Source organism: Leuciscus leuciscus (genome assembly GCF_965113295.1).
Source record: "Leuciscus leuciscus genome assembly, chromosome: 6".
In the NCBI taxonomy this organism is placed as follows: domain Eukaryota; kingdom Metazoa; phylum Chordata; class Actinopteri; order Cypriniformes; family Leuciscidae; genus Leuciscus; species Leuciscus leuciscus.
The window spans coordinates 24,830,031-24,854,439 of record NC_138730.1 but is presented as its reverse complement, the minus strand read 5'-3'; the positions used below and the strand labels follow the sequence as shown (position 1 = coordinate 24,854,439).

Genomic DNA, 24,409 nt, shown 5'->3' with positions numbered 1-24,409 from the left:
AATTTTTTGGGAAAAAGACCATTTAAGAAAGTCATTTCTGAATTCCTCCTTCTTCTTTTTTTTTTTCGCCAAGAAGTCTATGTGCATCAAAACATGAATTGATTCAGCTGAAGAGAAACAGGGATATAATCCATTTAGGAACTTGTTTGAGGTCAGGTCTTCAGGTTTCTTACTCAAAAAACAAGCCAAGCCACTAAAGTGGTGAAACACATCAGCAGTATCTTCAGTTCCATTGGGAATAAAACTCTGGATACTCCATTATCCCCGGAGCATAATTCAAACAAGCTTCCCTGATAGTTCAAGCTCCGGGACTGCAGTTTCAGTTTTTCCCAAAGTCCCGCTCCTTCTTGACAATCTGCAATTGCGGTGGAGGCACACGAGTGGAAGTCATTCCAATATCTGCATGAGGATAAACACAAGGTGCACAATCTGTTTTATTCCTTGCAAATGAAATATATTTCAGTATTGAGAGTCTGAGTCATGGATGGCATGAGTTCAACTCATAGATTTGTCAAATCTAAAACATGATGAGAAGGACCACCAGATATGAAATGCTTAGCTTCTTCCAGAAATGATTGCAGACAGTGTGTACTTACGAGCAGATGGTCTGTAGGTTTTCGCTGTCATCCAGCTCTTGGGGATAGTTCACCATGTTTTCTCCAAGACTGAGCAGGCAGTCTGAGAAACCTTTAAATACGTTTTCACATGTTTCTCCAGCACATGCTGCCTGTACCAATGAAACTGAAATACAGCAGAATCAGCCGGAATAATACACATGCACAATTTAAAGGGAATTTATATAATCCTCAATTTAAACACCAAAAATTAACTAAACTCGGACCAGAAACATTAAGTATAGACAAAGATTAGCCTACATTAAATGAAAATATATTTTCGACTGACCCTGAAGGTTGTGCAAAGTTAGACTATTTCATTTGACCTTTTTCAATAACTTACAATAAAATAAAATAAAAAGACTAATTGACTCACCTAATTCCAGTGTGAAAAGTACCAAATTGTATTTATCGGTCGAAGTCACTCCCATCCTACGATGAACAAGATTAGCCTAATAGTGGAGGAGGTCTGAAAGCGCCTACTTCCTCTCATCAGGAAACTGCTGCATTTCGAGGGGAATTAAACTATAGGCTACTTCTGTCTCGAACTCAAAACCGGTTGATAGCGATAAAGTGGACTGTAGAGAAATAGAGATGTGTCACCTACTCTTACACTCCCCCTTTACTTTCTTGCGCCATGATGACGTAAGCGTGCACCTGACAGACAAAACCTCACGTTTAAATATCAAATTATTTTATTTCATACTGCATATTTATTTGAACCACTGTAAAATATAGGCTATTCCAGTAAAAGCATCCTATAATTTATATTGATAGCAAACGTTTGAATTATTTTCTTATTAAAAAAGTAGTAGCCTAGCCTAAGTTCTTCAGTAGGTTAATCCTTTGTTACCCAAATTAAGTGAAATCAGAATTTGAATTTCTAAGAGGAACTTACGCGACGAATCATATGTTCTAAACATATCCATGGTGTATTCAGTTCTCTTTCCCTACAGTATAGTCATATAACCTGAATGGGTAGCCTACCAGAGTCAGGAGTGCGCGATTTTATTTATTATGGGAAAGAACGCGCTCCCAAGCGATCAATATTTGAAACAACATAATTATTAACAACATTAACAAACTTTTGCCTTCAGGAATTTACTGCAGATTGCTCTACGTGCATTTACATTGACATTCCATTAGCAAAAATCTTGTAGATTAATGCAATCTGGGAGCATTTCGTAATTATGTTAATCATATATTAAGCATGCTGATCATATCTCGTATGAGATATGATCATAGCTATAGCCTAGAGATCATATCATATATGATCATATCATATATTGTCCTATAGTGTTTTACAACAAAATTCAGCCTTTTATAAAAAAAAATATATATTTTACATTTCTGACTGACCAGTACAAATATTTAAAATGTAGCCTACTCATGACACTATGTGTAGAGGCTCCACTAAGAGGCTCAATGGGGTCCAATTCGAGTCTGACCTTGTTCAAATCCCGATTCCATGTCCCTCCTCATTCTCTCACCCTTACTTTCCTGCCTCCAGTCCATCATTCTATACACTATACAATAAACCATAATAAAGTAGACTACCAAAAACTACCACTATACAATAAGATAAAAGCAAAAGCCCCCCTTAAATACAATAAACTGTCTGAATAAAATAGTTAGATAGAGTTTTCTAAGCAGGACATAGGCCTACTTCATTTGCCATCAGATGGCACTGTTGTCAAAAAAATAAGGCTTATTGTGTGTAAGGTTATGGGACGCACAACACATGCCCATACACAGGTATTTCAAATATTAGATCATAAATACGTGCATTAGCTCACGCTCTCACACTCATTACAACAAAGATATGAGTCGTAGTCTACCGGATAGCTGTATTGCCTTGAACTGTCAGCATTATTTTGAATGACACATTCATTGTGTTCAACCTCGTTACTTTTTCAGTTTTCACTTTAGAGTTTGTAAATATCATTATATGCGAACAAATTTTTATTTTTTCAAATTCTATGAATATTAGCTAATAAAAAATGTGTCTAAAAGAAACAATAAAGAAAATAAAGCTAAAAAAGGGGGCTATAATCATGTTAATACAAAGGAACTTGGTGTTTTCTGCAGGATGGAGAACACCACGTAGGCCAGAAGCAATTATCCAGGTCACTGTGGGTCAGAGACTTAGTTAGTACCAACACAAGGTCACTCTCATGTGATTACATAAGGTGAAGCAGAGACTGCTCTCTAGTGGCAGCACAAACACACACTCACAGAGCCAATGCTGCTTCTGTGAGTGACACCTCTCAGGTAGCCTAGAAGTTATCCCAGTAAGAGTTATTTAAACCACTAAAGGAGACGCATATAGTTTTTGAGACGCATCTATGCAGACAAATGCAGCTTGTATGAGTTAAAGGGATAGTTCACTCAAAAATGAAAATTTGGTCATTATTTACTCACCCTCAAGTTGTTCCAAAACTGTATGAGTTTCTTTCTTCTGTTAAACACAGAAGATATTTTAAAGAATGCTGGTAACCAGACAGTTGACGGTAGCCATTGACTTCCATAGTCCCCCCCCCCAAAACTAATACAGGTTAACTATCCCTTTAACTAGCTTATGCAAATTTCAAGCAATGATAATGATGATTGAAGATAAAAATGTTTTGAAAAGTTAGTAAAGTCCTTACCATAACGGCTAATCTCAACTCTTCTACGATTTAATTAGTTAATACCAAAAACGATACATTTGTAACCAAATACATCTTCATGGAGATAAAATAAAATAAAAAATACAATCATGGTGGTGCATAAACACTTTTTATTTTTTTATTTTTTTACAAAAATATCTGCACAGTGAATAATCAAAAATATAAGTATAAACTATATCTTTATTCTTAATATATTTGCATGAGTTATATTCAGAGGCAGGATTTACACAGGGCTGTTGTCGATTTTCACAGAAAATCCTATAGATTTGGGGTGTTGCCTCAAATTATTTCCTCTTTCTTTGACATTTATCTCATCATTTGTCTCTGAAACAATGATGCCCTTCCACAGTGGTTTTTAGATGACGGATGCTCCATCACAGTTTATGACGACCAACAGGTGTTTGTCTTGTGATAGAAAGAAGGCGCCAAAGCGCGAGGTGTGTTGCATCATCAGCTGCCTTTCACATAGTGATACTGGGGTCCCGTCGCTATCACGTTTACCTTTTCAGTAATTTTATATCGTTTACGGAACATAAAATAGCCACTTAGGCTATATTATTTACACGATATAAATATGCGTTATTTAGGCTATAAATAGTTCATTTTATGTAGGCTATCACAAAATGTTTGTATGCCAACAAAATGATTTACAAGCCGTTGTTGTGACACACTTGTTGCTATAACAGATCTATCTATCTATCTATCTATCTATCTATCTATCTATCTATCTATCTATCTATCTATCTATCTATCTATCTATCTATCTATCTATCTATCTATCTATCTATCTATCTATCTATCTATCTATCTATCTATCTATCTATCTATCTATCTATCTATCTATAATCAGTTGGATGAGGCTGAAGGGGTAAAGTTTTCCACCCCTCCCGTAGAGATGCTCACAGCTGAACTCCAGTGGCAGCCTCAGTAACACACGTCCCCTTGGAGACTAGAGCAACACGTGATGCGTCTACTTATCACGTTCACTGAGCAGCGCTCAGGAACACACTTTGAGGAAAAAGTGACTTTTCTGACCCTCACTCGTCGGCAGTGTCGATGGCCATCCTTCCTTTAGGGAGCTAACAGAGTGGGCGAAGAGAAGTATCCAGTTGGCGAACTTTGCACATCCTCAAATACGCCATTTTGATCGCTCTCCGGAACAAGTTTGCAGTTTTTTTTCGAAGTCCATCATCTCTTTTCACCATCACCATGTCTCAGCGCAATCAGCCCAACCCCGACAAAGTCAAGCGTAAGTATCGAGCACTTTTCTACATGTTGTTGTTGTTGTTGTTGTTGTTGTTTACGTTCTCCATCCTGCCGATTGCAAACTTTGGTGGATGGAGACTTTGTCGGAAGTTTTTAAACTTGGAAGGCCGAAGATGTTGAGATGATGTCCGAACTTTTTTTTTTTTCCTCGCACAGGGTTTGTGCTTCCTCGTTTCATTCTCGCATCCAAAGGTTGAACGCCTGACTACAGGAATTCACTCGCGTCTAACCAGCGCACATGTATTCAACCAGCATAAGTTAACTTAGTTTACTAAACTCACTGTCGCTAATATGGCTTTATCTCCCATTTGACAAAATGTTTCGCACCTATATTGTCATCAAAAGTGAGTATTTTATACGTAGCATCCACATCAGAACTTTGAACGAGGCTAACTCGTGGGGGGGTTGGACACGCTTCCCTTTATATTTTGACCTTGTCTGGACATGTTGTATTTACGTTTTATTTGCGCTTTCGACTTTCGACGAGTCATTATTATTCACAAAACTCTCGTCGTTTCGTTTGTCACACTTTGCAAACTTAACGCTTGGGAATGTCAAAAGGTTTAAAGGAGGAAGTTCGCTGTCGTCGTGACTATCTTTGGGTTGGGTTTATTGCATGAGCTTATAACGACGAAAAGTTCTACAAGAAAAGTCGGGTTTTATATTTGAACTAGCAGTCACAACGATGATACCATTTAAGCCATCTCAATTTGATGATTGGATGACTATAATTACTAGGAGGAAGCATCGTTTTCGTGCGGGTGTTTCGATAGAGGCTGTGCTTGTGCCTTCCTCCTCCCATCATCCGCTGATGATTCTCGCGTCTCTTTGGAGAAGCAGAATGTGCAGAGATCCAGATGAGCAGTTCACATTCCATTACCAAATTCAACACTGGGCTCCAGAAGGCCTGCAGTGGCAGCATCATTCACTCGCTCAGTCCTCTCAATCTGCTGACTTTTAACTACAGCATGGTTGTTTTGTACAGTAACTTTCATCCCCTGCACTGTCAGAAAACATTTTTTTATTATTTTTTTTTACTTTTGCGGTAGGCTACAACAGCTTGTCACTTTGTATCTTATCTAGCCATTAATGTTGCATATTAGTACCTTAGAGTAGTATTTGTACTCTTAAGGTACTACTGTGAACTTAGAGGGAAATAAATTACAAATATGTTTTTATGATGACCTACCGCATGTAAGCTATGGTATTCATTTACAATCAGGGGGACCCGCAGGTACTCCAGGGGATCCGGAGAGACCATAGGCTTTACAAAATATAGAATTAAATTATATTTCTAGCAAATTATATAGTTTTATACTGAGTCTGTAAATTTGGAAAACCTCTGATTAAGAGGTTTTATGTTTGAATTGAACGTATCATACGCAAATTAATTTAGCCCATAATCATCGCATTTTAATTGTGAGAAACTTTGCTAATCAAAGATAAGTCACAATCATTTGTGCAATTGCAATGTGATCTTAAAAGATTAAGCCATTGTAAATGTGCACTGAACCAGGATGAGAACGTGTTGCTTCATCACCTAAGCAAATATTTTACTACTTTGTTTCTCTATTACTTTGTATAAATGTTACGATTTTTTTTTTAATCATCGACGTCTACCATTTTCTTAATGCAGAGAGGCGAGGTTAAAACCCAAATCCTCCTTTTCTCCTTTTCCTAATAGCTGCTGTTCTCACAATGCAGGCTGATGTAGGGTGGAGATGTGTTTGTTCAGACGCGTAAAGCAAGAAGACCATTGAAAATTCAAAGGCATGTTCTAGTGAACAGTCAACCAGTGGTCTGGGCTGTAATCTCCTCTGTCCTCAGCAGGGAGTCGCCAGAGTTGAATAGAGGAAACCCATTGTGATCATCAGAGCTGCCGTGCTGATAGTGATAGAAAGGGGCCATCAGCTTTTACTCCACTTTGTATTCAAACACTCTAAAGTATATAAAGAGTCTCAAAGCCCAACAAACAGACCTGTTGAGTGGATGGATTTGTTTTGTGCTTTTATTTTGATCTATTGGAATATCGAGATGCAGCCTTGGAAATTAAGGTCGGTAATCTTGATTAATCTTGATTAATATAAATTCATTAAAATTCTCGGGGGTTCTCCAGTAAACTTCCTTTGACAAACATGCCTAACTGTGAAATGTTTGCCCAATGTAAAAGAGGGACTAGTCTGTTGAAGTCCCGGACTGGATGGAGAAACTAGTTGGTCACCTCACCAAGCCTTTTGCCCCTAGTGATGGGTGTTCTGTTCACTCATCCATGGGTAGAGATGGGCGTCCTGTTTCGCTCTGGAGCTATTTTTAACTTGTCTATTTTAGATAAGATTATGTTCCCTCTCCCTCATAGGGTATGGGAAGCATGGTTTGGTCCTGGGGTCTGGGGTGAGACACTGTACCTGTGGGGCTTAAGAAAGTTAGTTTGCAGATGGATGCTACTATGCTCAAATTTAAGAGACCGAGTTTACACTATTTTTGATTTTTGGCCAAACTGAGAAATGGATGTTGAAGGTTGACTCTTTTGAAGGAATAGTTCGCCCAAAAATGAGGAAAGTTTGGTCATTATTAACTTTAATTAACATGTCATTCCAAACCTGTATGAATTTCTTTAATCTAAAAGTGAAAAATATTAAGTTTTTTTTTAAAGACATTTTTCAATATACCTTCTTTTGTGTTCTGCATAAGAAATAGTCTTACAGGTTTGAAGTGACATGAGGGTGAGCAAATTAACATTTTTGGGTGAACTGTCCCTTTAATGCTACTGTTTATTTGGTCATTGGTCTCCTTGTTCAGTTAAGGTATAACAAATTGACTGTTCATATTACTTGATGTTTTGGTCTTCAGTGTTTTACAAAGCCTTACAAACAGTTACAACTCTGCTTTTAGGAAAAAGAGCTACTTATTTACAATAGACTCTGTATAGTTTAAAAAAATCTGTATGAACAATGCACAGTGGGTCATTGGGACAGAAGAGACTAAATTAGAGGTGCGAAAACCAGGGCCTGCGGGCCAGAGTTGGCCCCTGATGACCTTTGATTTGGCTCGTCTTGGCTTATCACAAAAGAGGATTAAAAAAGGAAAAAACATGCAATTAAAGCACATTAATTTCTAATTTATTTATTTTTAAAAATATTTTGTTTTATTTTTGCAATGAAATTTAGAGAATATAAATGAATTAGATTTGTTTTAAATGTACACTTTAATATAGTTGGATATACTGCAACATTTACTTTCTGTCCACGGCTCTTAATTAAGTTAGATTTTTGGTCCTTTGTAGTAAAAAGTTTGGGAACCTCTGGACTAAATTATTTACTTTTTAAATGATAAAAGTGTAGTAAAGAAAAACTAAAAGTGAAACTGAGTCCTCATGAAAATGCTTTGGTGCAAGTGGGACGTGGATGACAGGAAATAGAGCAGCCTGTGTGGATAGAGGAAGTTAGAAAAAGATAGAAACAATAGGTACCGCATCCTTACCCTGTTAGTTTGAGAATTAAGTTATTTGATAGTCAATCAAACAGCTCATAATAGTCAAACTGTGATGTTTTACCACAATCATAAATAGTTTAACTTGCTAACACTCCTTTTTGAGGGATTGTGAGCTTTGCTTTCACTTTTTTTTACGTTTGTCTGTGAGAGAAAAAGAAGACGAATCACACACGGCTTCGCAGGCCTCCTCCTTTGCCTCCCTCTGCTGCTTCCCCCGCCCCTCTTCTCCCACCCTGCCTCTGTTGCTGACTAAACAGTTTTCTCAGCTGGCAGTTGCCCACAGTCTGTGAATTTTTGATAGCTTCTAGAGAGGGAGCACCGCGAAGGGAGGCGGAGATGCTGAAGAAACGCTCTTGTTGCACATTAAGGAGTGAAGGAGGGAGACAGAAACGAGAAGATGGCAGGTCGAGTCACATTGTGGAACCAGTTTGTCTTGTACTAGCATTCTTTGTACCTCAGACTTCCCAGTTTCGTGTTCAAGCAATGAACAAACATTTGAAAGATATGAAAATATGCCTGCGGCTAATCCATTTGTATTGCATTCAGGAGTTGCTAAAAGTCAAATTTCTGCTTTGGAAACTTGACAGAAAAAGTTGACTTGTGACCTGACATGTTTTTTACGAAACTCTACTAATCTAATGACGCAGTGAGTGGTGTCACGTCATGCATCATTTTATGAAATCTCATGACAAAGCTGTGACTTGAATTTCTGTTCCAGTTAATTGTAGTGATTCATGAGACGAGGGAGGGACTCATTCTGTATGACTGTGAGTGCAGGAGTTATTTAACTGGAAAATCTAGGTGTGCACTGCAGGTTGAAAAACCTATGTTAACCTGCTCGGACTTTGAATCATACAGTCTCATCTCGCTTAGCGCAAGGAGAGCTTCACAGAGAAATGTCCCGGCTGAGGACAGATTCTCTTCTGTGTGTCTGAGAGCGATGTGCAATGGGAAACAGATGTGGCCGGGCTGTTAGTTCAGTGCCTTTCTTCAAAGAGCCTCAATTAGCGTCTCCGTATACAGAACGACTTCATGAGACATATTTTGTCAGCTTCATAGATTTGTCATTGTAAATTCCAAGTCTAGGTTTGCAGCTCTGTTTGCATCGATTTGTCTTGAATTTTCCCAATTTTTGGCGAACAAAGGAATTACAGGGTTAGTTCAACCAAAAATATACCCCCCAAAATCATGCTGTTTTAAGCCATAATGTGTTTTTCTCTCTAAAGCACAAAAGGTGAAATTTTAAAGAATATCCTGCACACTCTTTGCCATGTAGTGAAGCTTCATAATGATACAAGAGCATTTTTAAGGTATCAAAAATAATCCAATTGACTTTATGGCTCTACAGTCTGCGTCTTGTTCAGTCCATACGATAGCAACTGTATTAGGAATAGTTCAAAATGAATCGGTAAATTGTGACCCACCCTAGTAGTAAGCGAAAAGTAGTCATGCCTGATTCTTGAAAAAAAGGCAAAAAAAAAAAAAAAAGCACAATGGAATTTGAGTCATTTTTTCATGAATCCGTTGAGCCAGTTCACAAGAACTAAATGATTCATTCACAAATCAGAATGATCCAATTCATTGATTCAGTAATCCAGTTGCAGAGATGAACAGTTTATTGAATTGGAAGATTATCATTTAGTTGCAGGTTATTGACTTTAAGTTTAGTTTGTTTCTCAGACAAAACAATATAGCTTCAGAAGACATTGAATACAGCGCATAAGTCATATGAAGCAATTTGGTCCTATATGTCATTTTGGAGCTCATTATATTTAAAACAGAGGGTAGGATCTTTAAAATTTTACAAATATCATGGTTTGGAGCAACAGGACAGTGATTACAAAGCACACTCATTCACCAGCACATCAATCTCATTAGTGAGTGCTTCATGGCACATTATCACAAGATCTTGCCGTATCATCTGATGGTTCAAATTATACTGCAGTGGAGCTTTCATAATGTGTTAGGTACCTTTTAAAAGTTGTTTTACAATGGGATTCTTTAAAAACAGGTTATGAAGTCATGCTAGCTGAAAGATGCTAGAAGTTGACTGTTGTCAGTCGACAGGATTAAGGTGATTCATGCAGTTCTCTTGCAGCCTCTCCCAAAATGCCCTGAGGCAGTGTAGACAATGAAGCAAAATGGCGTCTTTTCAGGAGGAGAAACTCGGCCGCTCCCGTCTCTTCCAGCTCTTAGAAAATAAGACACAGTGTGTTTGAGGAGAACGTGCCTGTCCTCCATCCTGGCCCTTACTAATGTCTGATAATCCTAGCTTTGTTAAAAGTTCAGTACTCAGAACAAAATTATTTTAGAACCTGATTTCTGTGTTTCCGCACTCACATTTAGCAACTTGCAAATAGTATATTAAACTTTCTATATGGTGTTCTCCAGCAAGAAAATTGTTTTACTTTGCTAAAACTGTTAAACATAGTAGGACATTGATTTCATACTATTGATCCATTTCAAAAATTAATTAGAGGCTTGTTTTCTTGTAGTTTTGCAAATGTTTAAAACTTCAAAAGAAATGAATTGTATTTTAAGTTGTATTTTGAGAGTTTATTCTCATTTAAATGAACCTCGATGAGGAGAGGAATCCTGACAGAACAGGACAGGGAAAACAAAACATGGAAATGAGGCAAAGGTCACTCCTGGTTCTTTTGTAGCCTGGTTCATCTCAGGGTTGCAGTAAATATTAACCTGCTTATCACAGAGTATGGGATGTGTTCTTTTAGCATACTAGAATCAGACAAAAATACTTAAAGAGGCAAAATGAACACCAATGAGTAGGTATTTTAATCCGATTATCAGATTGTGAGTCTTAAAGACTTCATGATAACATGAGACATGTGTTTTATTCCATGTCTGTTAGTTTTTAAGTCAGTTTAAGTAATTTAAATTTAGCACGTTTGCAAAACGTACAGTCTTTCTCATCTGGGAAAATTGACCAAAAACTATTGATGACTCATTCTGCACTACACAGATGTTTATCCAATCAGATGCTCTCTAGAATGAGAATTCTCCTCCCCTCTTTATCACCTGCAACTGACTAGCAAACAGCAAATCCTGTTTTTATTGCTGGGATGCATCTAAAACATATTGTCAGTATTAAAGTGAGCAATATAATCATCATTTTAATGATCAAATTAGAACATAGTAATATCCTTTTTCTCTAAACTCGACAGCTTGCTCAACAGTGCCCTCCATCTCTCTATGCTCAGTACTTTCAGGAAGGTGTTCTCTGATTGTTTAATATTTGTGTTGGTTGTGGGGTTTACTGCCATGTCCTCTTTTAGTTTATAATATGCATAAATGTTTACTAAGTAAAAAAAAAAAGCTCATTCTAGCCAATCAGAGAGATGTTCTCTGTACCCTCCCCCATCCCAACCAATCACAGTATTGCGTCTTTACTATTTACTGTGTTTACATGTTTGCTGTGTAAATGCAGCTCACAAAACTGAATGCCGTTCCACTTAGTTTAAGCATCATTCTCTTTCGTTTGGGCTACTAACAATGTGAGTATACAACAACGCAGTCAAACAGCTATGTTTGAGATAATCATTAGATAGGACAGACTAAAAACCAAATAAAGTAAATAGACGCTTTACCTTTGGCCAACCATTTCCAGCTGTGCAGAGGTCTGTGTTATCTGCATTTACACAGCCAGCATGTAACTTACAATTAGGAGTTTAGAAACAAACACTGAAAAAGTGTCCTAAAGCACACATTATTTTGTAGTTTACTCTCAAAGATGAATTTAAGAAATATATCATAAACAGTTGTGTACTACACTGCAAACATTTGATTCCTCAGTGTTTTTGTCTTGTTTTCCATAAAAAAAAATCTACATATGTACATATTTGACTATATATAGAATGTTAAAATATCTGAAGAACCATGAACTAGGTTCATTTTTTTTGTTTTCATCAATTTAGTTTTTATCATGATCTAATTGTTTCTGTCAGCCTTGAGTTTGAACTGCACTGGCCCAGATCAGGGTGCTCACCAAGGCAAAGTACAGAAGATTATGAGGGGGACCATGGTAAGAGAGGGATTAGTATACACACGCAAATGGACTCTGCCCGCAGAAAATGACTTTGTGAAGGTTTTACTAACATTTTGGGGCTTACAAACACTTCTTATCTGGTTCTCTACATGCAGTTTCCATTTGTTCAACATGATAACGCTGTAAAAGTTAGCATTTTTATGTCAATAATTTTAGTTAAAGGGTTAGTTCACCCCCCCAAACAAATTCTGTCGTAAAACTAATCCATATGAATTGAGCAGTTTTGTCCATATTTTAAAGAAACACAAATGATGAACAGATTGAATTTAGGCTTTTATTCACATAAACATTGATCAGCGAACATAAACAGCAGCTCAACTGAGCCTGCTTGACGTGCAAGAACAAACCTCATTGGTTCTTGCGGAAGCTCAAACCTGTTGCGTAACACAAAAATGAACCTCATTGGTTCTTGCAGAAGCTCAAACTTGCTGCGTAAAGGCCCTTTCAGACCGGACGCGGAATGCTGGGTTTCAGCGTAGCCCTTCAGATACAAAGCGATTTGCACTACGCTGGCCAGAGCAAAGTAGGAGTTTAAATTTTTTTTAGCTGGAGTTCTATACGTCTAGTCATTTGATTGTTGTTACACCTTTTGGTCAGCAGCAAAATATGTATCTGTCCCATCATGCTAAGAAGCAAGCGACAGCACCTGACATTCCAACTTGAATTGAGATATGTCTCCATGACACAGCTTTTCTCCCGATGTCCCTAAACTACCGCAAACTTGTATTGTATAGCTCCGGAAATTACGACACACAGTACTAGCTGTTTATCCATTTTCCTTTCCATTTGTTCTTGCTTATGCTCAAACTTACGGCGTAACACAAGAATGAACCTCATTGGTTCTTGCTGAAGATGTTGCGAAAACCTCATTGGTTTTCGCATCATCAAGCGAACTTGCTTGAGCCTCCGTTTACCACAACTGATGTGTGAGTTGATGAATGTTTATATGTGAATAAAAGCCTAAATTCAATCTGTTCATCATATAAAGTAATCGAGTCACTTCAGAAAATTTGGACTAAACCACTCAATTCATATGGATTAGTTTTACAATCTCTTTATGAACTTTTTAAAGCATCAAAGTGGTTGTTGTGTAGTATGGAAATAGCTCATTTAAAAAAAAAAAAAATCTTAATTTGTGTTCTGAAGATGAACTAAACTTTTACAGGTTTGTAACGACATGAGGGTGAGTAATTAATGACAGAATTTTCATTTTTGGGTGAACTAACCCTTTAATCCTAATGGCTTACGCTGAATGGAGACCATCTTTGCACTTCCCCCTTCCAAACGTCTCCTGTATGTTACACCCTCAGAATAGCGGTCTTTCCACTGGCACCAGAGCCGCTCTTACACAAAGTCTTACTTATTTCAGCAATGGCTGTTGTGTATGCGCGAGCACAGTGGATTATTTTCGCAAAGGCAGTTTGCTTTTCTCCGTTCTAGCTTTTGACAAGCGCCATGTGGTTGACAGACAACCTCCGGCTGTTTCCAGCAGTTACTTGCTCAAATAAGCCTTGCAGTGTCACCTGACTGCTCTGACTGGATTGGTCGTATTAAACGGCAGGGCCCTCGAGGAGGGGTGGGGCTTCGGGGGTGGGACTCTGTGGAAGAGTCAGTGAATGGTGGTTTCTATGGTGACCAGCGTTCAGTGATGTGGCCCTGTACTTTGATCAGGGTTGCCCTGAGGAGATGGACACAACGGTCACATTTGAGCAGAAGAACATTCTTGAGATGAAAAGCCCATGTGTAGTTTATAATTAAGCCCCATTGGTGACTCATTTTATGCAGAAGTAGTCTGCGTGCATGCGAGCTCATGCATGCATGCATGCTCATTCAGAGGCGCAAGAGTGGGTGTGCTGAATAGACAAAGTCTGTGTCTGATGATAAGGACTCAGTTGAAGGTGGGTGGAGAAGGACAGAGGGCCGGTCGGGGTGGATATAACAGACACAGAAGCAGAGGGAGCTGGCATGCATGCGTGCAGGCGGGAGGCTGCGAGTTCTGCAGTGGAGACAGTGAGCGTAAACATGCGTTACACTGCCAAATACACTTTCTGACCTACTTCAGCTCACTGGGCAATACACTGTATTGTCTGGCCCGAGACAGTGGCTGTCTGTGAGGCCTCAAACCTCAAATCCTTCACCGAACGATTCATTCCGCTGCAGAGGATGGCCCTCTTCTGCAGATGGGTTTAGAGAAAGACGGTGAGATGGAGAGAGATCAGGGTGGTGGTGGGGTTGGGGGGAGGTTTGTGAAATAATGACCAGAAGTGTACGCTTGGGTAAATCTGCACTGGGATTGAGTTTTAAATAGCCTGGAATGCACAGTGCTGGAAATGGGTGGTAGTTCAGAGAGCTCAGTCTGCTATACTGCAGCGTGTGTCACATCACAGGACAGCAGCTGTATGTGACAGAGGAAGTTAGGGTCTCCTCACAGTGAATGGATGGTTACGCTCTGGTTGCACAGACCAAAAGAGGGTTTGCATGTGGGTTGCTGCCAAGAGGTGAATTATTCTCCTCTAAAATAATCCTGACATTAGTGATGCACCAAAATAAATATTTTAGCGGATCACTGAAAATGAACCGAAATTAAAGTTTTCAATTAGCCAAAACCATAACGATTTATGGTTCAATTACCCAATTCAATTTGGGTAATTGAAATCAGTGTGCTGTTCAGTGTCGTTTTCTCTCATGTAAGAGAGAAATATACGAAGTACATTAGTATATGACTACACAATACATCACTTGATACACAAATAAGTACCAGTTTTTTTTTTGTATATATAATTTGATATAACAGAGTTTGATATTTAATTGTTCATGCTCTTTTCCCCTGTTTTTACCTTTTTGATTACCTTCGCCTCACTTTTGTTTAAAATTATTAATGTTTATAAAACAGTCATAATTTAATAACACTGTTAACAATATTTTGCAAATCTGAAATGAATATCAGAATAAAACCATAAAAAATCATTAACTAAAATAAAATAAAATATAAAAACTTGACCAAGTGTCGAGGTGTCCATGAGCAAGACACCTAACCCCAGCTGCTCCTGACACCGCCGTCGGTGTATGAATGAGTGTATGAATGGGTGAATGTGAGGCAATATGTAAAGCGCTTTGGTGGCCATGGGTCTGTTGAAAGCGCTATATAAATGCAGTCCATTTACCATTTTAAAATTGGCCATAACATGACAACAGTTTTCACCATCGCTCAAAATTGTAGGCCCTTTTTGTGATTGCGTAATAGCCATTAGCACATGCATCAAACACGGTGAGCATCCCTTCATCCAAACCATATTTTTGGATCTTATTGACTTCTCACTGAAGTTTATCCTCCATGTGTGATGTCATGGTTTTTGCTGGAGCTCCTGGCCTGGTTGCCTGAAACAAAATGGTTGCTGTATGCAATAAAAGCCAAAGGTCACGTCAGGGCCACCTGTTTGGAGTGACAGCTGAGTGCTGCTTTGCCAAGGGCCTCCTCCTCTTCTTCCCTGTTAACCCCTTGTGTTCATTCCAATCAGAGTTTCAAGCACATTTCTTGATTAGTCTCGGTCTTTAACTACTCCCTCACCTGCTGGAAAATCCAGCTGAAACCAGCCTAAAGCGATAGCTGTGTTTTGGAACATGATAGTTGGTGTCTATCTGGTCCAAGCTGGTCTGCCAGCTCAGCCAGGTGCCCAACAGCTGGTTCTCCAGTTGGCCAAACACCTAAACCATATTTAGAGTTGCTAGAAACTAGCTATTATGTTGTAAAACACAGATTTTCTTTTTTTTTTTTATATGAAGAAGAATTACGATACAGGTTTGTATAATGCTCTAATGATAAATATGACTCTAATTTAATATGAATCATTTTGAACCAAAGGAAATTGTGCAGGAAATGCAGCAGAAGTTTGTGATGAAATAAGATAGAGTTTGTTAGGATGTAGGAGGAGGAGAACCACCCAGAGAAAGAGAGAGAGAGAGAGAGAGAGAGAGAGAGAGAGAGAGCTGAGCAGCAGAACCAGTTAAACCAGAAACCTCTCCTCTTGTCAGGAATCCTCCTCCTGGTTCTCGGCGCACTGTAGCCCCCATCCCCACCGAGACCCTTCTATTCTGACACCTCCCCCACTCAACACAAACACACATACACACATGCTGAAACTGATACAGGAACAGTGTGGAGTGTAGAGGCAGCAGAACGCGATAGCCCCATGAGCCAACACCTGCCCTAAATCCAACACTTGCCTGTGCCTGTCACACAGGGATGCAAGAGCTTTGACACACTCTTGCCTCAGACACACACTCTTTCTTTTTTCCATTTTTTCCCCCCCCTGTTGTTTTGGCCTTCTTAAGAGCTTTTGTACCAGCGAAGTGCTTATTTCCCGACCTGCTTACTTTTACATTTATTCATTTGTTTATATTTTTTATCAGTATTCCATGGGAACCGAACACATTACCTTGAGTTGTTAAAACATTTTTGGCGTCATTATTTATTTTTTAAAAAAATTATTTTTGATGAAAATGTTCTTTATATTTAGTCAGTTATATTATGTAAAATTTATTAGCTTTTGTCATTGTTGCTTTTGGACAAAAATTGCATATATGCCACCGTTCAAAAGTTTTCTGTCTGTATTATTTATTGATGTTTTTGAAAGAAGTCTTTTATGCTCAAGACTGCATGTATTTATTTTTCAAAAATACAGTAAAAACAGTATAACATTGTGAAATATCATTATAGTTTCAAATATTTGTTTTCTACTTGAATATATTTTTAAATGCACTATATTCCTGTGATGGCAAAGATGAATTTTCAGCATCATTACTCCAGTCTTCTGATCCTTCAGAAATCATTCGAATATGCTGATTATATGCTCAATAAGCATTTCTCATTATTATTATTACATTTTTGTAGTAAAAACATTTTTTCACAGAAGATAAACCTTTGAGCGATTAATTTTCACAGTGGAAAATAACATTTTTAATTTAGTGTAAATAACATTTTAGTTGACAATAATGTGCAAAAAGACGTCGAAAAAAGATGAAAATGAATGACGAAAAAAGACAAAAACTGTAAGTTTTGGACAGGATTATTGTTAGTGCTTTGTTTTTATTCAGCAGCTTATTTTTTTGTCATCATATTTTCATTAAGAATATGCTTTAATTCAAATACTTTAATTATTGTTATTACACATCTTTTTTCTCTGATTCATTTTGACAAAATCAAAACCTTAGAGGAACACAAAACAAAACTTTATTAAGAGGAGACAAAAAACAAAAGTGTGAATCGAACTGGGGATCTCAAATTTGTATTGCCTGCATAAGCTCCATCATGCCGTATCACATTAGCTTATTTGCTGTAAAAAATGTCCTCGCTTTGCACTTTAACCCACTTTATTTGTGTCCATGGTATCACATGAATGTCTGTCAGACAAAAATATGTTTTTCCTGACTGGATAATTTGAAATAAGCCTGTTTTGCACATCCTGACAACCTTAAGCTTCATCCATCTGCCTTCCATCCATCTCCGTAACGTCATCCGTCTCTCTATCCCCTCATCCTCACACTCTTCTGCCTCCCTTTGTTCTTGGGTCTTTTAATACCAGCTCTTGTGATATGCTATTGTAAAAGCAGTAGTAATGTTCCATACAGATGCCTGTAGCACTGGCTCCTGCGCTCACCAGAGAGGAAACTTGGCAGTGCATGTGACTTTGTGTTATGTGATGGCAGCCCGTTTCAGTTTACCAGCTGAACAAGAGGCCTGAGGCTGGATCTCTCCTGTTACCTTTACACTACAGAGAGCACATCTGAAATGATGTCACTCTTTCTCATGTGGCCTTTTCAGGCCGCTGTCTCTTCGCGGACCTGGCCTCATGGGAAAACGTGCTCTGAATCCACAAGCCCCTCGTAGCCTGAAGGATTTCTCATTTTAATCCTGAAGGGAAACACCTCGCATTCATTTTCATGCTTACTCAGCGGCTCGGCTCCCTTTAACTCTTGTGTTATGTGTGCTTTTTTTAAACATAACACTCGCTTGGTGTATACGGCTTTCTTGCAGTGTAACACTTGCATTGTGTGTGTAGTAATTGTGTGTGGGTGTGTGTTTTGCTTTCTTTTAGTATGAGCAGAGGTCGCTGTCCCTCATCCCGTGCCCGTAACCCTGTGACTCCATGACCCTGTGACGTGTTTAGCCCAAATCTTAAAATGGGTAAATATTCAAAAGGCACCTGACACTACTGACCATTCTGTGTGTGTGTGTGTATAGGTGTTGGGTTTAGATTCAAATCCCTTTATCCATACACTGTAAAAAAAAAAAAAAAAAAATCATAAAAATAAATTCTACTGTAAAATCGTGTTATTTGGTTAACAGTAAGTTACATTACCACATAGGATGAAAAACTGAAAATGGTTTAACATTGCATTATATGTAAAATACAGACAAATTTATGGTTTATGGTAAGTGCTGTATAATTTACAGTGAAAAACAGTAAAAGGACATTCTCAGATATCCCTGCATCACAAATTACATGTGATTTATATTTATATAAATAGTTTTGCTTTTTCTTATTTTTGTAATCAGTAATAATGTACATTAGGGTGTTTTGGGTTGCATTTTATTTTATTTAGTGAATATTTATTGTATTATTTTAGTGTGTTACCCTGATAGTGTTATGACACTGTGCACCGTCTATATTCGAGTATTGGACATGTTTTATGAACTCTGATTCATCATGTGGTTTTCTGTTGTACCACCTTATTATCATGGTGGTTATCAGTACATTTAAAGTTTTTTGTTGTTGTTGTTGTTGTTGTAGACAAGTAGATTGGTATATTAACCCCATATTACTTAATATGGTTATAAGTTGTAAAACATACAGGCATAATTCCAGTAATACCTGAAACATTCTCATCATATTTTTATGGTGAATGTCTTGGCCACGACAGCTGCCGTTTTGTAATATTCATAAATTTAGCAGGATTCTTTTTTTCTTTTTCTTTTTTACACTGTAGGCATAAAATATTTTAAATAAAATTATTATTCCATTTGTATGCCCATATAGAGTTGCCTGACAACAGTACATCCATGTGGATAGTCAGGAGGTGTTGCTGAACCTTTATTGAAAGATTAATTCACCTTCATGTTGTTAACAATCTGAAAGACTTAATTTCATCCGTGGAACATAAAAGGATTATTTTAAACATTGGGAACCAAACAACATTGAACCCTATTGACTTTCATTGTACGGACAAAAACATGGAAGAAAGGAAGTCATATAGGATTAGAAGACTGAATTTAAAATTTTACTTACTTGTGTGTGTTGGTATGAAACATCTTTATTTTGATATCAAATAGTATTTTGAATGTTGAGATGCAAATTTTTCAAAATGAGAAGAGATGGAGGGTAGGTTGTTGGGAGGAGTAATATAAGTGAGATGGAGGATGGCCTGTAAGATGGAGGATGATAACAGGGAAGAACAGGGGATCTCTGCAGTGTAGAGGAAGCAAAGGAGAATAATGGCTCAGCATTCCCCAGAACTTCCCAGCCACCACACCAAACAGGAAATGCACAAGTTCCCCGCTTTCTCTCTGGTGGAACATGGGGGTGGGTGGGGGTGGGGGTGGGGGGGGGGGGGGGGGGGGTGGTGTTCAGACTTTCCACTCCTCTGTGTACTTATGAACGAAAAGAGGAACAAAATTTTGTCAAGAACATTCTGAATGAAAACATAAATCTACTGCGAGCATTCATGCTGTTGGGTCATTCCTTGGGATTTGAGAAAGTTTATTACTGTGTTCCAAAACCTAGTTGAGCAAACCCAGAATGCATTGCAACAAACTCAGTGAAAAGAATAAATCCAAGATGGTGGAGGTGAGAGAAATGTTGGTAATAGGCAAGGCAAGGCAAGGCAAGTTTATTTATATAGCACATTTCATACACAATGGCAATTCAAAGTGCTTTACATAGAAAAAATTAAAATAATGAAAAGAAATAAGAATAATTAAAACAGTTTAGAAAAATAAAATAAAATACAGTACTTTTAAAAAATAAAAAAGAATATTTATTATAGATCTTTCTTTCAAAGGATTCCCTTAAGACTTAAATCTTTCAACCTTCTTTTAACCTTCAATCTTCTTACGACTTCCATCTATCCATCTAATACACATAGTTATTTGTGTGTGAAATGTTTTCTTAATGTTTGGTAGAGTATTGTTTGTTAGCTTAGCAACATGCTAATGCCTAATTCTGTTGGAATCAATTAAGAGTTGAGTTTCCAGTGCAGAGCACTAATGTAGAGCTTTTCAGATGTGTCACATATGTGGTTTCATGATAGTTAAGATGCTGCCTTAAAAGGTAGCTGTCTATATAGGCTGCTCACTAGGTTTTAGACCTTAGCTCATGTTTTCTTCAGAGGTTCAGTGAATGGCCATATATACCTCTTCTTCTGGTTTCTGTCTTCCTACTGATTTACCGTGTAGTGTGAGTGTGTAAAAGAGAGTGATGGTCAGGGGCAGATGGACTCATCATTATCCAGTGTTATCTGTTCCCAGTAGGAGGGAAGGTCTGTATAATCCCCACACTCCCATTAACTAAGACACTTTTATAGCCTGTAGATGTAAGAGGTCATGTGCTTGCCTGGACAGTGTGTATCAGAGCATCAGCACTCCTTTTTTTCTATTTGTCCTTTTTGTTCTTTTACATGTATAATGTTTCTTGAATTATTACTGGTGCTTATTAAGCTAGCATCACTGTTATATTATTTTCCATACTTTTCTTTATGCTCTATTTTATATAGCTTTAACATCAAAACAAACCACTACGAAGTATTACCGAGGGATGAGAATATCATAGAAACCTGGGAGTGGGTTTGTTTGACTTGGGCCAGGACGCAACTGCCCAGAACACCCTGGCAACCACAATGCAACTTGCTAATGTCACTCAGAATGCTTTAGCAGTCTCATGGTAACACCCTGGCAACCGCTCACAACAACAAATCAAATGGGTGGAAATCTAGATTTTCCTTTACATAAATATAACTTATTTAGCCCCGCCCCTTTTCAGCGCTGCACTCGTTGTGTTCTGTCTTCCGGTTTGTATTTCCACAGCATGACGGTATTATCTTACAGATTTATGAATGAACCGCTCGTTTTTAAATCTTCCCGGCCTACTGACATTTGTTCTGACATTACAGTGCTCATGATAACTTTCGCTAACTCTACAGTACTAAAAAACTTTTCCAGCTAATTACTCTTCAATACTCTTCTATGCGATGACATAGAATTATACAGAGCTACCGCAAAAACGGAAGTTTAAAGACAAAATATTAAAGATGGATGCTTGTTTCTCTGGTGCATAAGGTCTAATTACAATTTTTGGGTGACCAACCTTTAACTTTCGATTGTTAGTGTATATCGTTTCTTGAATTATTCTTTTTTAACTTTTTGTTTACCTCCTGCCAGTTCATTTGATTTTCTGTCTCACATACCAAATATTTTGCTATCATATTAGTCCTATGTATGAACCATATGATGATGTGTTTAACTGACGCCCATCTGTCGTCATTAGCTCCAGTGGCTAATTAATTACTGTCTTTAATCCTAACCCTCTCAGTTAGTCCATAGATGCTTGGCTAATAACAGCTCATTAATCTCAGATAATCTCTGGATCTATGCTGTATTGCTATCTCAGCTTGCAGCACTTATACGCTGCATCTGTGAGGCTGATTGAGTCCACACACTCTAAATGATCCATTTATCCCTCTTATTCACTTAAAAAAATTCTCAATAGATTGAGGATTTTTTAAAAGATATTAATGCATTTATTCAGCAAGGACGCATTATATTTTTAAATGGCTAAAGGCTTTTATAGCGAAGAGAGTGGACGATTTCTGTCAACATAAGCAACAGCAACCATTGGTGATGCAATTTGGGCATACTTAACTTTATGCAAATGAGAGACAACACAATAGAGATTTCACAGATTATTTGATTTGTCTGTGCCCTCATACAGCAAAACAATGGGAAAAAATGGGTTAGAATTTCATGTCATTCTAAGTGTTTGATTCAAACACTGATAGTTGTTCAATTTAATTATATGATACATAATGCACTACTGACATTTTTATACATCCATGTGAATTTGTCATTTCTAGCAGAATATATCTCATTTGAGAATTATTTTTTTAAAGCTATGGTCAGTTACGTGTCCCACCAGTAACGTTAGGGCATCCAGCATTAGGAACGCTTAAAAGGTGCGGTCATATTAGAGAAGTTAAGTAGTTAAGTATGAAGCACTGCTTACACAGAAATCACTTTCAAACCAAGCAGGGTTTTTTTTGGGTGTTTTTTGGGTGAGCGTGGCGAAATCGCTTGACCAACTTGAGCATGAGCGAAATCACTGAAAAATCCAGGTCGTACGATTCGCACAGATTCCAATTAAAATGACGCAGAGCAACGGTAAATGTGACCGTACCTTTATTAGTGACCTAGTGCCCTCTACTCAGTGTGAACACGCATTAAACCCTTCCATATGTGCATCTCTTTTCCTCAAAGTAAAATCCAATATAGAAAAAGTCAGGACAAATAGTCAGGACTCCTCTATCCACACTTTTCCAACCAGTGGAAGTACATGAGCAGAGTTTGGGATGGTGGGAGCTGGGAGGGGGATTTCCTACCCTCCCCCCTCCAGCAGAGGAGATCACACCCTGCAACGGCACACATTAACTGCAGCAGGGCCGCATGGTTAGAGCAAGAGAGAGTACAGCAGACAACCGTCTACCCTCCACTGCTCACACAGCCACTTCCTGCTTTGACTCTAAACCCAACCCCCCCTACTGTTCCTCTCTTTACAGCAGAAAGACTTCCAAGTTTCTTCCGTTTGAACATGCACCCAGTCCCTCGACTCGCTTTTCCAGTCCTCTCTCTACACTTTTCTCACATTTCACATTTCTCCCAGTGTTTTCCTCCATCTCTGCTTCCCCTCCTTCTCTCCCCTCCCGTGCTCTCACGTATGTGTCGTTCATCTTTCTCTCCCTCGTCTCCTCACCCTGCACCACCCCCTCACTGGGATGGGCCTCTCTCGCTGTAGTATCACACTCCCACAGCTGCCTCAAACACTCCTCAAGCCAGTGCTTTTCCTATCTTCACTTTTAGACAATTCAATGCATAGCGCTCAGTTCAAAATTAGATGTTTGTGGCAAGAGTGTAGCTTTTTAAATCCAGTATTTAAACTTCTGTTCAAAAGTTTGGGGTCAGTAAGTTTAAGGCATTTATTCAGCAAGGGCGCATTAAATTGCTCAAAAGTGACAGTTACAAAAAAATCTACTTCATATAAATGTTGTTCTTCTGAACTTTCTATTCATAAAAGAATCATGAAAAAAATGTTTCACCATTTCACCTTAAAAATTAAGCAGCACAACTGTTTTCAACCTTTAGTTTTCCCATTTGAATCTATGAAAACAATGAATAAGAGCATGTGCTAAATAAAGTTGCTCCTATAAAACACTATACAGCTTCTGCAGAAGATATAATCTCTTAATGATTTCCATGTGGCTTCTTTTGCAGATGGGAAAAGTAATTCATTAATGGGCGTATCTGTTATAATTTGGGTTATATTGAGTCCTGAGTAACAAAAATTCTCCATTCTTAGAAATGGAAAGTGCCTCCCCTGAAAAGACTGTCAGCAATGGTGTTGGTGTTGCTGATGTGAATGAACAATCTCATTTGTCAGAAGAGGCTGTTAACAATCAGCCATCCACACATACACCAGAATATGTTGAAGGTGAGATGCCACACTCATGTTTAAAGAGATAATAAATAAAGATTCTGTCATTATTAACTAACTTTCAGGCTTTTCCAAACCCAAATGATTTTTTTTTCTGTGATACAAAAGTTCTAATTTCATAGAATCAAAAAAATTGTACATTTTGGAACAACATGAGTGTGAATAAATGATGACGTAATTATCATGTCCCACATTGAGACACATTGTAATGGTTAATATTCCATGGTCATTTAGTAATCATGTCATTTATAGAAGCAGACTGTGATGGAATGGACAGACCAGAGCATGAAGATGAAGCTGGAGTCAGAACAGAGGAGGAGCTGTCCTCCATCAACTCCATGATGAGCACTGTGATGAATGTGGGCCAGATCAATGGAGTCGACTCTGAGCCCACCAAAACATCTCCCAGAAGTACCACCAAATCACCCTCTGTCAATCGTACTGGGAGAAGAAATCAGGTATAGCATTCACTGTATGTGAGCAGAAGCGGATGTTATTATTGCTGTAATTGTACTGTACACCTCATTCAGGGAATGTCAACTACACTAA

General features: G+C 38.1%; 1 protein-coding gene across 4 annotated transcripts in view; it reads left to right on the top strand.

Moving 5' to 3' along the window:
- Positions 1–4,068: 4,068 nt before the first annotated feature.
- rreb1b (ras responsive element binding protein 1b) overlaps positions 4,069–24,409 on the top strand; it is a 37,220-nt gene continuing 16,879 nt past the window's right edge. Inside the window, exons 1-4 of one of the 4 annotated variants that reach the window (XM_082172428.1) lie at positions 4,074–4,532; positions 18,200–18,288; positions 23,726–23,857; positions 24,113–24,318. In XM_082172428.1, the coding sequence (XP_082028554.1) occupies positions 18,285–18,288; positions 23,726–23,857; positions 24,113–24,318 (342 nt within the window). In that variant the 5' untranslated portion in view covers positions 4,074–4,532; positions 18,200–18,284. The other 3 variants (XM_082172429.1, XM_082172427.1, XM_082172426.1) reach the window with 3 other exon arrangements.